This window comes from Chlorocebus sabaeus, chromosome 7 (assembly GCF_047675955.1).
Source record: "Chlorocebus sabaeus isolate Y175 chromosome 7, mChlSab1.0.hap1, whole genome shotgun sequence".
Lineage (NCBI taxonomy): Eukaryota > Metazoa > Chordata > Mammalia > Primates > Cercopithecidae > Chlorocebus > Chlorocebus sabaeus.
The window spans coordinates 71,837,791-71,852,275 of NC_132910.1; the positions used below are offsets into that span (position 1 = coordinate 71,837,791).

Here is a 14,485-nt window from a genome sequence, read left to right on the forward strand (position 1 = left end):
TGACTATCAACAATATATATTACTCCATGGTAAAAGTATTTCTTGGTAATAGTATTTCTTCTTTTGGGTATGTGCAAACCAATAAAACTACTTTAAAATTAGAAGAAACAACTAAAGATCAAATAAATTTGGAGAAAATATTCTAGAGGTATGTTTGCTAGAATGATTACTTTTAAAGAGTTTTATTATTGAAGTCTCAGGCTTCATGTCATAGTATATTACCGTCCCAGTGGGCCAGATACATAAAATGTATGTCATCTGGATGTTTACAAGGTCTGTGGATTAAATTTTTACTGTCAAATTTATAACTGGCTTCTTGAAAAGTACTCCTCCTCACAAAAATAAATTGAAACTGGAGAGATATTGAAGAAGTCAGTGTCTTTAAGCTCAATACAGAAATGGGGAGCTCACACCACATAGAGAAGTTAAGGGCATGAAATTTAGGTGATGTTCCTACATAACCACAGCCTTGCAGAGCCAAGTCCAAAAGTCCAACCTTTCCACTGCTTCAAAGAGACAATTCCATCAGTACAAAGCCACAATGCCAGGGAATCAACTACTGAGTCCCCACAACCCTGATTAGGGCAAAGGGAAGTTGCTAATAACCATAGACTTTCAGATGAAGCTATAGAAGGTAGCGACACAGATTCCAAGTCAGGAAACTTTCCCCTCGACAACACTGGTAAGAACCATATCTCATGTCTCTAATTAAGGATGCTTCTCACAAACACTGCTTTGAACAAACACATGACCTCCCAGGCTGACTGACTTGACCATTAATTGAAAAGTTAAGCCTTTTTACAAGTTAAGCCTTTTTACAACAGCTACCACTTATTACAGCTAACGTACAGCATGCAGAACAGGTGTATTCTCTCTTCTACAAGATAGCTCCTTAAACAGATGGAAATAACAAACATGTGGCTTCACAGAACTATCCAGATAACATACACCTGTAGCTTCACTCATGAAGATATAGTTTTCACACTCATCACAGTTATTGTACAGGAGAATTTTCTGCATAAAAATAGGCAGCCTAATATTAACAACTCATGTGTAACAACTCATAGCAACTATACTAGCTCCTCTACTAGATAACTTGTTTTCTAGGCAGGATGGCTAAAGAAATTGGTAATTTTTTTATTGAGATTTATGTACCATCCATTAAGAAATACATAAAGATTCCTAAAGTTCAAAGATACAAACAAGGGAGCAATTTTAGTCCTATGAAAAAAATCACATTCTGTAAATATTAAAGTTAGTTCCTGAATAGGAAATAGTTTTCTATATAACATAAATCTGTAGAATTTTTACGGATACTAAAATGGTAATAGGATTCCAAATATTTGGTGAATATTGGGTCAGGCAAGATAAATAAAACAAATGGATGGATAGATAGACTTAGACAAATGTGGTGGTGTGCACTACTTGGGAGGCTGAGGTGGAAGACTGCTTAAGCCTGGGAGGCAGAGGCTGCAGTGAGTCAAGATCATGCCATTGCATTCTAGCCTGGGTGATAGGGCAAGACCCTGCCAAAAAAAAAAAAAAAAAAACAGAAACACACACACACACACACACACACACACACACAATTTTACTCATCACTGATAAAATGTAATGAGAATCACTTTTTAATTCTCAGACTGAAAATAAAAGACTAACAAAATTAAATGTTGGTGAAGAGTAAAGGGGCAGTTTTATATACTGTTAAGAGAAAGTAGAGCTTTTCAGAAGGCAATGGGTAGGAACATCTAAACATAAAGTAGACTTCCTACTGACCCAGAAATTCCACATGAGATCTATGCACAGAAATACTCTTAGTATAGTTAAAAAGTTTTATGTAAGAGGCTGTTCACTACACTATTGTTCAAAATAGCAGTGGTTACAAAAAAATGAGTAGATTTATACGAACCAATATAAACATCCCTCCAAATCATATGTTAAGGCAAAGAAGTAGGTTCCTGAATGATACATATGTGTCATAGTCCCAGTTACTTTTAAAAATACTTATCTCCCTGATGGGCAGCTGGAACTCTGTTCTTCTCCAAACTCACCTAAAAGAACTTCCTCTTACACAAAAACATTAGTGTGAAATGCAAACCTTACTAAAGATTTTACAAGAGATATGAAGGAGGTGCCTTCTATGATAGAATACTTCGCTTGAAAACTTCCTGTCTGATCTAATACTTTGAAATCTCTTCTCAGTCTCAGAACACTGAGTGACATCTCATTCTCTCTTTTCCATCCTAATGCCCACCTTTACCAATTCTGACCCTCACCCTCTGGCTCTGCCACCCAATCACCACAACTCTCACTGCTATGGACTCAATGTTTGTATCCCACCAAAATTCACATGTTGCGTCTTAACCCCCAATGTGATGGTATTAGGAGATGGGGCCTCTAGGAAATAATTAGGCTCTAAGAGTGGACCCTTTGTGAACCGGATTAGTGCCCTTAGAAGAGATAGGAGAGCTTGCATTCCCTCTTTCTCCCTCATGTGAGGATGCAAGAAGACAGCCATCTGCAAACCAGGAAGTGGGCCCTCACTAGATACTAGATTTGCCAGCACCTCGATTCTTACATTATCTAGCCTCCAGAATGGTGAGAAATAAGTGTTTGTTGTTTAAACCACCCAGCCCAAGGTATTTTGTTATAGCAGCTTAAACTGAAGACACTCACCATCTCATCTCTAATCTTCTATGTGCAAACCCATTACAATCTGTGACCTAAATTATATCAAAGGCATTGTAATAAACATAAAAATTGTGTTTTCCTCAGTCTACAAAATATCCTCCAGTTAGGATCATTGGCCTTCATATATAGGTACATGTGGTAATAATTAACAAATACTTTGTACAAATAATGTGTACAGTTTTTACTATACTGAGGAAAGTCACTCCACTGGTGCAGGGACTAAAACCATGGCAAGCAGGAGAAGGTAGCTGTTGGGAAGGTTCGCAACACGAGTTCCAAAACTGATTACCAGACATGCGTGTATGATTTTAAAGTTATTTTCATAAGATATCTACTATAAAAGCAAGAAATATTGGAACCCCTGTATACTGTTGGTTGAAATGTAAATTAGCATATCCATTATAGAAAACAGTATGGAAGTTTCTGAAAAAGTTAAAAACAGGACTACCACAGCAGTCCCACTTCTGGGTACATCTTCAAAGAAAGTGAAATCAGTTTGTCAAAGAGACACCTACGCTTTCATGTTCATAGTGTAACAGCTAGGAAATAAAAACAACCTAAGAGTCCATTGACAGATGAATGGATACAGAAAATGTGGTATATAGACACAATGGAATATTATTCAGCCTTAAAAAAGAAAGAAATCCTGTCATTTTTGGCAATATTAATGAACATGGAGGACATTATGATAAGTGAAAGAAGCCAGACACAGAAAGACAAATACTGCATGATCTCACTTACATGTGGAATCTAAAAAGGCCAAACACACAGAAGCAGAGAGTAGAACGGTGGATGCCAGGAACTAGGGGTAGAGGTGAAGGGGCAGGGGAAAGGAGGAATGGGAAGATGTTGGTCAAGGGATACAAAGTTTCAGTTACACAGGATAAGTAAGTTCTAGAGATGTATACTACAGCAGGGGGTCCCCAACCCTGCTACAGCAGGGTTACCCAACCCCACAATAGCAGCCCATAGCCTGTTAGGAACCAGGCCACACAGCAGGAAGTGAGTGGCGGGCAAGTAAGTGAAGCTTCTTCTGTATTTACAGCCACTCCTCATCGCTCACATTATCGCCTGAGCTCCACCTCCTGTCAGATCAGTGGCGACATTAGATTCTCACAGGAGCGCGAATCCTATTGTGAACTGCGCACACAAGGGATCTAGGTTGCATGCTCCTTATGAGAATCTAATGCCTGATGATCTGTCACTGTCTCTCATCACCCCTAGATGGGACCATCTAGATGCAGGAAAACAAGCTGAAGGATCCCACTGATTCTATATTATGGTGAGTTGTATAATTATTTCATTACATTTTACAATGTAATAATAATAGAAATAAAGTGCATAATAAATGTAACGCACTTGAATCATCCCGAAACCATCCCCCTGCCCAACACTGGTCCATGGAAAAACTGTCTTCCACGAAACCGGTCCCTGGCATCAAGAAAGTTGGGGACTGCTGTAGTATATCATTGTGGCTACATTTACTAATAATACATTGTATACTTGAAGATTGCTAAGAAAGATCTTCATTTTATTTATTTATTTTAATTGACACATAAAAATTGTATCTATATGGTGTATGACATGATGTTTAGTGAAATGGCTAAATCAAGCTAATTAACATATCCATTATTTCACATGCTTATCCATTTTTTGTAGTGAGAACACTTAAAATTTACAGAGTAGATTTTGGATATTTTCACTGCAAAAAAGATAGCATGTGTGACTAATGAATATATTAATTGGGTGGTAATCATTTCACAACGTGTGTGTGTGTATATATATATAAACATTACATTGTATACCATAAACATATACAAATTTCACTCATTATGCTTCAATAAAGAAAAAATATAAGTAAAAAATATTGTTTTAAATTGTACATTGCTATCTCATCATCCACTTAAGAAAAAGAACAATTAAAATAGGGCAAGCAATTTGCCATTAGCTAAATAAACTTTGGATAATGATCTATATCTGTGGTTCTTTCTGTCAGACTCAAATCCTCATAACGTGCGCAGCTCATTGTGAATGTGCTTCTAGCATACAAAGATAGGTGATTTTGTACGATATAGCAACACCTTAAATGAATGGGTGCTACCCGCAGCATCACTGAAGAGTAACCTGACGCAAAAGCTGAAGGAAAGAGTGGCTGGGCTCTAACTGTTGAGTGAATATCACTCAGTCTCCAAGATGTCATCTTTCCAGGAAATTTTCAAGAACTTTTTTTTTTACTATGTTAAACTTACACCATATGTTTTGGTTTTAGATTCTAATCCATGATATTTTTAGGGAGAAACTTGTTACTTTCTTTAAGGTCTAATAAAATCTATACCAGGCAAAGAGTGAACTGTATTGCCTTTTAAATAGTTTGACTATGACCAAATAAATAATTCTGACTCCCAAATCTAACACACATACACACATAAACACACAAACACATGTATTACTCTATATTTTCTATTCTATTTTTTTGTTTGTTTTTGTTTTTTTAAGATGGAGTTTCACTCTGTCACCAGGCTGGAGTAGCGCAATCTTGGCTCACTGCAACCTTCACCTCCCGGTTTCAAGTGATTCTCCTGCCTCAGCCTTCTAAGTAAGTAGCTGGGACTACAGGCGAGCACCACCACACCCGGCTAATTTTTTTGTATTTTTAGTAGAGATGGCATTTTGCCATGTTGGCCAGGCTGATCTAGAACTCCTGACCTCAGGGGATCTGCCCACCTTGTCCTCCCAAAGTGCTGGGATTACAGGCATAAGCCACTACACCCAGCCTTCTATTCTATTTTTTAATGGCCAGTCATCACTCAGTAAATCGATTTCAAGACCTACAGAGCAGTCATGGCCCAGAATTTGAAAAAGACTTGATGAGACATTAAGGCCCAATGGAATTATTCCAGGAGAAGTTGTGACTAGATTTCCTCATAAGCCTCTAAAGTTTCATCCCTGGAAGGCTATGTAAAGGGTCAGGAAAAAAGATCATTTATTTGAATGGACACACACCTGTCCCCCAGGAGCTTGTTTGTGACTTCATCAGGGCAAAACCCCTCCATACTCACTTCCGTCATCAAGCAAGTAGTGCCAGCTCTAGGATCCAAGATGGTTCAGTACGTCTAAACATGTATCCTACAGCAGGAGGCGGGAAGCACTGTAAAACTTACCCACATTTTGCTTTACATTATATTTGACAGGGAACACAATGGAGAGTGAAGACTAACTGAACAGTTTCTATCTCCTCTGGCTCTGAAACGCTGGTTCAATTGTGATTTAAAGAATCAAAGTATATTTGAATCAAGATCAACGAGTTTTTTTAGCCAGATCCTAAAATACAACTGTAATTCAGATCAAATGATATTCAGAAAAAAGGGAGAAGAAAAAGTAACCTATTAAACCCACATAACTGGCAAGATGATGAAATAAATGAGTAACTAAATTTTCAAAATAAAAACCACCCCTTTAAAATTTCTCTATGTGCTGGCCAGGCGCTGTGGCTCTCGCCTATAATCCCAGCATTTTGGGAGGCCAAGGCAGGCAGACTGCTTGAGGTCAGGAGTTCTGGACCAGCCTTGCCAATATGGTGAAACCCTGTCTCTATTAAAAATATAAAAATTAGCCAGGCATGGTGGCACACACCTGTAGTCCCAGCTACTTGGAAGGCTGAGACTCAAGAATCACTTGAACCTGGGAGGCAGAGATTGCAGTGAGCCAAGACTGCACCACCACACTCCAGCCTGAGTGACAGAGTGAGACTCTATTTCAAAGAATAAAAATAAATAAAATTTATCTATATGCTATCATAATCACAATGAAAAATAATATTCCATTTTTCAAGTAAGTCTGAATGTTAAAAAAGAACCAACCCAAAATAACTCAAATAAGTATAATAAAATATATATAATATACTCATAAAAGAAAAGAATAATTAATTAATTTAAAGTAATAACCCTTGAGCATACTAAAAAATAAAGATCACACTGACTCTTAAGGTTTTTTTCTGATTTCTGTGGCATATCCTTACTTTTATGTTTCCCAACTAGCCATTAATGATTATGATGGAAGAAAAGGTTGATCTTCTGTTTTGACATGATTCTTGGAGACTATTTCAGGTATTTTCATGTAACAATGCCAAATATATGCTAGGATCATAACACAGTAAGAAATACATTTGTCTAGTGCAGAAGGATTGAATGTGCTTTCCAGTTTGGAAATTATAGGCATCATTGTTTCTATGCTTCCCAAGACATCATTATTACTTTTACATGATTTATGGCTTAAAGTATAAGAGATGGTGCAAAGATCCTGTGCCAAATTCCCATATGGCATATAACATGAGCCAAACTGTGAAAAACTCATAAATGTGGATAGATCAGTTTCATCAAAGAAAGGAGTAAGAGAGTTCCAGAGACTAAACAGGAAGTAGCCAGATAATTTTTTATAGTCATGTAATTCCAAAGCAGCAGTAATGAACACAGTCCTGACCCGAATGTACAATGCTTGAGATAAACGTAAAGATGGTAAGGAAGAAATTAGGTAGAGATGACTTAAGACACTATAATCAACAGTTTATTCTTTGGTAAATCTGCCGTTTTCTTTCTCTTTTTGGACTAAAGTTGAAATTGGTATCATAATTTTTAAATGATTTCAAAAGAGATAAAATGAAGTCTTCGGAAGTATCCCATAAATATTATAATAATTATAATCCTCACAGAGCATAATAACTGAAAAATATGAACAAATTATTTTTAAAAGATCATATACATGTTATTTAACAGCATGCTATAATACATCAACTAAAATCAATTAGCAAATATTTTGTATATCACAAAATGTTTTTACATGCATTTATAAAATGTTGAATATCTTTGGACAAATTTCCCAAATTCAATTCAAGCATGATGTATTATCTACATGATACATTCTGAAACAAGAACTTGAGCAAAGGTAAAGTATAAGAAATGTAAACCAAAATCAACAGAAGAAACTAGGACATTATATTAATAACTTGAAGAGAAAGAGAAAGGTAGAGAGATCACACAGAAGGAAGGCAAACAGTTAGTTGTTTTAGGCATGGTTAATGTAGATAAAAGGATAAAAAGCTGGAGAAGTAGGCTGAGGTCATGATGTAGAGAACTCTGAATGACAGGTGAAGGCGTACATACTATTACATATGTAGGCACTGGCAACCTACTTTTAATATTAGAGTATGAGAGTGATATACCAGAGTGATGTTTTGGGATGATCTGCCTTGTAGGATGGATTGCAGCAGGAAGTGATAAGCCTAATTAGATGAGTATTAAAGGAATCCAGAGGAGAAATAATCAGGATGTTGGAATGGTAAAGGAAGGGATTACTGTGAAAGTGATGAGATAAAGTAAAGGGTAGAGTCTTTACATTTGGTTTCTAATTTTATAAAGGGACCAATGCTGAATAAAGAGACTAGGATAATTATATGCTTCTGTCATTAAGAGAAAGAGGAAACTCCAAAAGAGAAGCTATCTCGGGCAAAGAGAATGAAAAAACCATTCTGGGGCATGCTGAATTCATTATGTCGAAAAGATGCCCAGTTATAAATGCGAGTCTGAAACTTGGGATTAAAGAAAATAAATCATTTGGAATTCATCAGTATGGTGTTGATAGTAGAAGTCATGGATGTAGTTGACATTTCTTAAGGAAAGAGAACACAGAAGAGGTTCACAGGCAAAGGATCCAGAATAACCTCCTGAGGGGAAAGGAAGTAAAAAATGTTCAGAGAAATTGGCAGAAGACCTAGCAGAGCATACAAGGATCCCAAGGATGAAGGGAATTTCAAAAAGCTAATGTAATAAAAAGCATCAAAATTTATGGAAAGAAGGAAGAGGATAAAGACTTCACAATTAGTAAATCCCATAAAATTAATCTAATAGCTTTGTTAAGAAAAACTAGGCACTCTGCTTATAAGGACAGTTTCAAAAGAGAATGAAAGACAGAAAGGAGGTTGTGAGGGTTTATGGCCCAGGTGAGTGATCTTCTCTAGTTGTTGCATTATATACAGTAGGCCCCAGATGTACAAAAGCTTCATCAAAAGATAAAAATCACATCAGCAAATTCATAAAAATAATAATATTAGTAAGCTTTTACCTTCTTATGATTCTTGTAAACATTTCTGTGGGCAAATCCCTTTCCACAAAGTTTGCATTTGTAAGGTTTGTCTTCACTGTGTATTACTTTGTGAGCACCCACTTGATCAAGCCTCTTGAAAGACTTATTACAAATCTCGCAATTATAGGGTCGTTTTTCTATTTAAAAAAATGAGTGGAGACAATCTCATATCGATATAAAGGTAAAGCATAAAAGAGAAAACACCCTTACCTTATATTACTTCTCATGGTAAGTAAACTAAAGCATGGTCAAACAACTAAAAAACATCTACCATCCACATAATAGACACATAAATGTGTCTATTCCCAAATGAAACATGAGCTTGTTCTCTTACAGATGTATTTTGAATTTTTAAAGTAGCATAGATATAAAGAAAAGGTTTAAATTCAAGGAAGGAATCCTATTTCCAGATGAAAACCATGCTGATATGTGAGAGTTTAAATCAGGGTCAGGGCCCCGAATGCAGAAAGTGACCTGACAGGGATGTAGGTAAAGAACAGAGCTGCCTCGCCCTGGGGCCACAGAGGCCTCATGGAGGCAGAGGTTCCAATGCTCAGCAGGAACCAGACATTTAGATTGGTATATAAAATCCATATTTATGCAATATCCATATAACGTTGACACCTAAATAAAAAATATACAATATGAATCAAGTAAAGCATACCTAAAAGATAATAGGTTTTGATCTGATTTTAATTTACTAAGATATTCATATGTATCAACAATGTGCATATTCAAAAACATTCTGACTTCAATCGCCTCAAATTATAGATATCTTAAACACTAGAGACTCCACAAAGTAAATATTATTTTCAGAGCTGAATTTTTAAATTTGCATTAGTAAAACAGACCTATTCCTAAGACTTGCTTAAATGAAACTACCGCTTTAAAAACTTACATACTCAAAATGTATGTATAGATTTCTTACTAACATTTATTAGTAACTTAGCTAGAATGTAAAAGTATCTAGAAATACAAGAATTAAAATTTTTGAATATCTACTAAATGTCAGACACTATGCTAGCACAGTACCTAAATGATCTCATTTAATCTTCACAGCTAATATGAAAGGTAGGCATCAGTATCTCATTTCACAAACGAAGAATAAAGAAGCTGAGGCTCAAGGAGGACTAAGTGACAAATTACATGATGATTCTGAAGATCTTCAATATCATCTACTCTAAGCACCTTTGCTCTGTAAATAAACTGAGGTCTAGAGTATAAAGTAACCTGTTCAGAATCACATGACTAGTAAATGTCCAAAGTCGAATTTATAGCTAAGGCCCCTGATTACCACTCTTATAGTTTATAAAAGTGACAATGTAATTCTTTTGTAATGACTTCACTATAAACAAAAAAAGTATATAGTTTACCTGAGTGGGTGATCATATGACGTTTTAGCTGATTAGCTGAAATAAATTTCTTCATACATTCTTGACAATCAAATATCTCATGAATCTGCAAAAGATTAAATAGACAGTTAAATCAACTGTCAAAGCCTAGTAAATTACACAGCTCTCAAGCAAAAGTGTAAACATGTGAACAGCTGCTACTGCAATACCCAAACTATATATTATAGTTCAGCCCTAATTAGTTCACACTAACCTATATACACTGAAAATGCAATGGACATAAGTTAAATAATAAAAAATATCATTTGAGACATAATATTCATAGTCCTTAAAAGTATAATACAGCTGTCCTATTTAGTACATAGTAAATTTATACTCTGTAATAAAATTATAAATAATATATAATAACTCTTCTGTTATGCACAAATTTAGACTTGGAAATATGTAGCATGCAGTTAATAATATTCCTTTTACAGTAGCCAACAATATTTTAAACTTAAATGTACATAGTACAGAGTACAACATTAATTACAGTAAAAGATCAGAAGATACAGGATTCTGAAAAGCATTTAGTACACAATAAAAGTTTCACATGAGCCAGATGCAGTGGCTCACATTTGTAATCCCAGCACTTTTGGAGGCCAAGGCAAAAGGATTGCTTGAGCCCAGGAGTTCGAGACCAGCCTGGACAACAAAGTGAGACCTCGTCCCTACAAAAAAACTTTTTTTAAAAAGCCCGGTGTGGTGGCATATGTCTGTGGTCCCAGCTGCACAGGAGGCTGAAGCAGGATGATTGTTTGAACCTGGGAAGTTGAGGCTTCAGTGAGCTGGGTTCATACTATTGCATTTCAGCGTGAGTGACAGAGTGAGACTCTGTCTCAAAAAAAAAAAAAAAAAAAAGGTCTCACATGATAGGAGGACCACAATTTTTAAAATGAGGAAATCTAGTCAAAGGATCCAAAGTAGCAGACATGCAGGATGAATAACTCTAAAGATCTAATGTTACAATTGATAATAGCGTATTATATTCTGGATTTTTGCTAAGTGAGTAGATTATAGTTGCTCTTGCCACAGGAGGTAAAATGGGTAACTATGTGAGATAATGCATGCATTAATTTATTTCACTAAAATAATCATTTTAACTATATGTGTCTCATTTTAACTATATATATCTCATGACATTATGTTGTATAACTTAAATATACAGAATAAAATATATTTTAAAACCACAATAAGGGGGGATATAACTTTTGTAAACAATTGGCTAATATAAATATTAAAATTGAACATTAAATTAGCTATTTCCCTCCCAGACACTAACACAGAGAAACTGGATAGGTGGTATGAAAAGTAGAAGTCTAGTTTTTCAGAAACAATGTATTCAATTCTAAAAGAAATATATTACATATCATATCAGATTAGAAATGTTGATCATCCCAGTGAACAGCAGCATCACACTATGTTGTTGAATACTCAGAAATGGTTGTGGTGAAGTCATGTTTTTGTCTGAACCTCATTAAAGGTCCAGCTCACAATACTAAACCCCAGAGAAGTAAAGGCCCTTGTGCAAGAAGCCAAGACAGTGTCCCTGCAGAATAACTAAGGAACAACAGTGCAGAGTGAAAGATCTAGGCAAAAGTCCCTGAACTGGTACAGCACATGAGTAATGAGTGGAGGACTCGGCTGGCCCCTGATAAATGGTTCTCTTGATCTAAATGGCCATAGAAGGCCTCAAGGCAGGGAAACAGATGCTGGGGCAAGGCTGACAGATCCCAGGCCTGCAGCCCACAGCTTAATTCAATACCCAAGCACGTGGCAGGTCGAAGGCTGCCAACCGGCCTCTGTTTCTGTCAGGTCTGACTCTTGGTGAGTCATTAAATTCAGTTATGTAAAGCAGGGGAAAAGTAGAGAAACAAGGCAGAAGCCAAAATATGCCATTCCACAAGAGTCTGACTTATCTCTCCTACTTAGATGCAATGGCATCTATGAGGGGATATCTGGAATCCAAAGAGTTCCTTTAGAAAGCACAGGGGATCTGTATGACTGCCTGCACAAGCGTTTGCAATGCTAGTGCCCCACAGCACACAAGAAAAACTTCCAGCCTGAGGCATGTTAAAGGCAGCCTCACTTTCACTTTCACAGTGGCTTCAGTGAAACACCTATGTTTGAGGACCAATGATATGATTTGTAATGTTTATTTAAAGACAGTAAAAGCAGATTTATATTCTGAAACTCTATGTTTCTGTAATATATAATATATAATTTTATAATGACAAGATACTCTAAAGAGATGTCATACCTTCTGAGTCATATATAAATGAAAAGTTTTGTTTTCATTTTTAATGTTAAATTTCTATTGATATATAAAATTATAAAAATTATTTATCCATATATAAAATGGAAATTGTTAAATGAAACACTGTTCATTTGTTTCATTTTTAAGTGAAATATTGTTCACTTCTCAATTCTCATGGCTTCAACGTGAAACACTTTTCAAGGTTGAATTGAACTGATATTCCCAAAATTATAAAGGGAACATCTACTATACATTAAAGCATTTTTGCATTGACTATCTCATTTATAGTGAAAAATTCAAGCCAAAGCTATTTTCAAAATTCCTTAAAATGCTTAATAAAAAGATCATACTTAAAGTGAAAATGACAAGTAATACTATTTAATTATGCCAGATGCTAAATAAAGTATATTTTTATGAGATTTTATAAAATTTACAGTGTACCAATTTGGAGGGTAGTATTTTAAAATTTGAACTCTAAAATTATTTTCAAGAAGAATCATAATATACCTTATCATTATATGAAATAATATACAATAATTTAAGATACAAGACCATACTATAATTTGGCATTGTCAGAAAGCATCATCTACTGGCAAGGTGAAATACTGTGACCAAACTCTATGAGACGTTAGACACTCTAGGCAGGAGAATGGCGTGAACCCGGGGGGCGGAGCTTGCAGTGAGCCGATATCGCGCCACTGCACTCCAGCCTGGGGCACAGAGCAAGACTCCGTCTCAAAAAAAAAAAAAAAAAGTTGCAACTGGAGTCAATAAAAGTTGCCTATGGATTCGGAAAGGCTGAATAGTGAAGGACTATGGCTGAAATGGAGGAAGGGCTGCACTGAGCTAGCAACTTACTAACACTCTGCAAAGACCACTCAGGAGGCATGAGTTATAGTTTCTGTATTCCATTACTATCACAGGAGTTTCTGATGCCTGATGATCTGTCACCATCTCCCATCACCCCCAGACCATCTAGTTACAAGAGAACAGGTTCAGGGCTCTCACTGATTCTATATTATGCTGAGTTGTATAATTATTTCATTAAACATTATAATGTAATAATAATATAAATAAAGTATACAATAAATGTAATGTGCTTGAATCATCCTAAAACCACCTCTCCCCACCCCCTGGTCCTTGGAAAACTTGCCTTCCAGGAAAGTGGTCCCTAGTACCAAGAAGGTTGGGAACCATTGCTCTATTTGGTAAAATAGCTTAAATTTAAACCTCTAAGATTTAAATGGGTCAGAAAAATAAATCATAGAATTATAAAAGAGGATGCTTACAAGATATCTATTCCAGCAGACTTAATTGTTTTGTCTCTTCAAAAGATTAACTGCTTCATTCATAAGGGTTCTGCTTCAGAAGCCATAAGGGTGATGGGGAAGGAGGAAAAAGGACCTATAAAAGGGTCCTCTGGATTGGCATTCTGTGCAAAACTTCTTTTAAAAGCAGTCTCAGTGCCCATTTTAGCAGCATTGAAATTGGAATGTAACAAAGAAGATTAGCATGGCCTCTGCACAAGGAGGACACACAAATTCATAAAGCATTCCATATCTCTAAACAATCTAATAAGACTGCCACTTGAAAACTGAAAACCAAAGAAAAGTAGTTTCATGGTACATAGACAACAAACCAACAAGAGAATACTGATCAATTCAATGTCCCGTTTTATAAATGGGAGAAGAAAGGCCTAATGTTACATGGAAGGTTGGTGACAGAAAAAGAAACCCACTACCCTGATTCCTGGTCTGGTGCTTGTCCCATTATTTCTCCTTAAGGATCAAAATCACTAAACATACAAGATATAACCTTAGTCATACCAACACAATAATTTAGCTACCTCACATGTTATAAGTTAAATCCATAGCACATGGTTGGAGCTACTGGATTAAAAATCATATAAATTTTAAGTCCTGTCAAATTACTTTGTAATACTTCTATATACAAACAGAGATAAAAATTCATTTTACAAACCATAACAAAAGTAAAATTTTATTTTCAC

The 14,485-nt window shown here is 35.8% G+C and overlaps 1 protein-coding gene and 1 non-coding gene across 7 annotated transcripts in view; one reads left to right on the plus strand and one right to left on the minus strand.

The window, feature by feature from the left end:
* The window catches only part of PRDM5 (PR/SET domain 5), a 224,299-nt gene that overhangs the window by 92,215 nt on the left and 117,599 nt on the right, over positions 1 to 14,485 (minus strand). For all 6 annotated transcript variants that reach the window (XR_005238255.2, XR_005238256.2, XM_037991424.2 and 3 more), the window contains 2 exons: positions 10,203 to 10,287; positions 8,809 to 8,966 (listed from right to left, as the gene is read on the minus strand). Coding sequence is in view for 4 of the 6 variants with exons in the window: in XM_037991424.2 (XP_037847352.1) it covers positions 8,809 to 8,966; positions 10,203 to 10,287 (243 nt within the window). In the remaining 2 variants the exon portion in view is untranslated. The remainder of the gene's footprint in view (positions 1 to 8,808; positions 8,967 to 10,202; positions 10,288 to 14,485) is intronic.
* On the plus strand, positions 13,937 to 14,041 carry LOC119623975 (U6 spliceosomal RNA). The gene has a single exon (XR_005240075.1). It is a non-coding gene; the product is annotated as a U6 spliceosomal RNA (small nuclear RNA).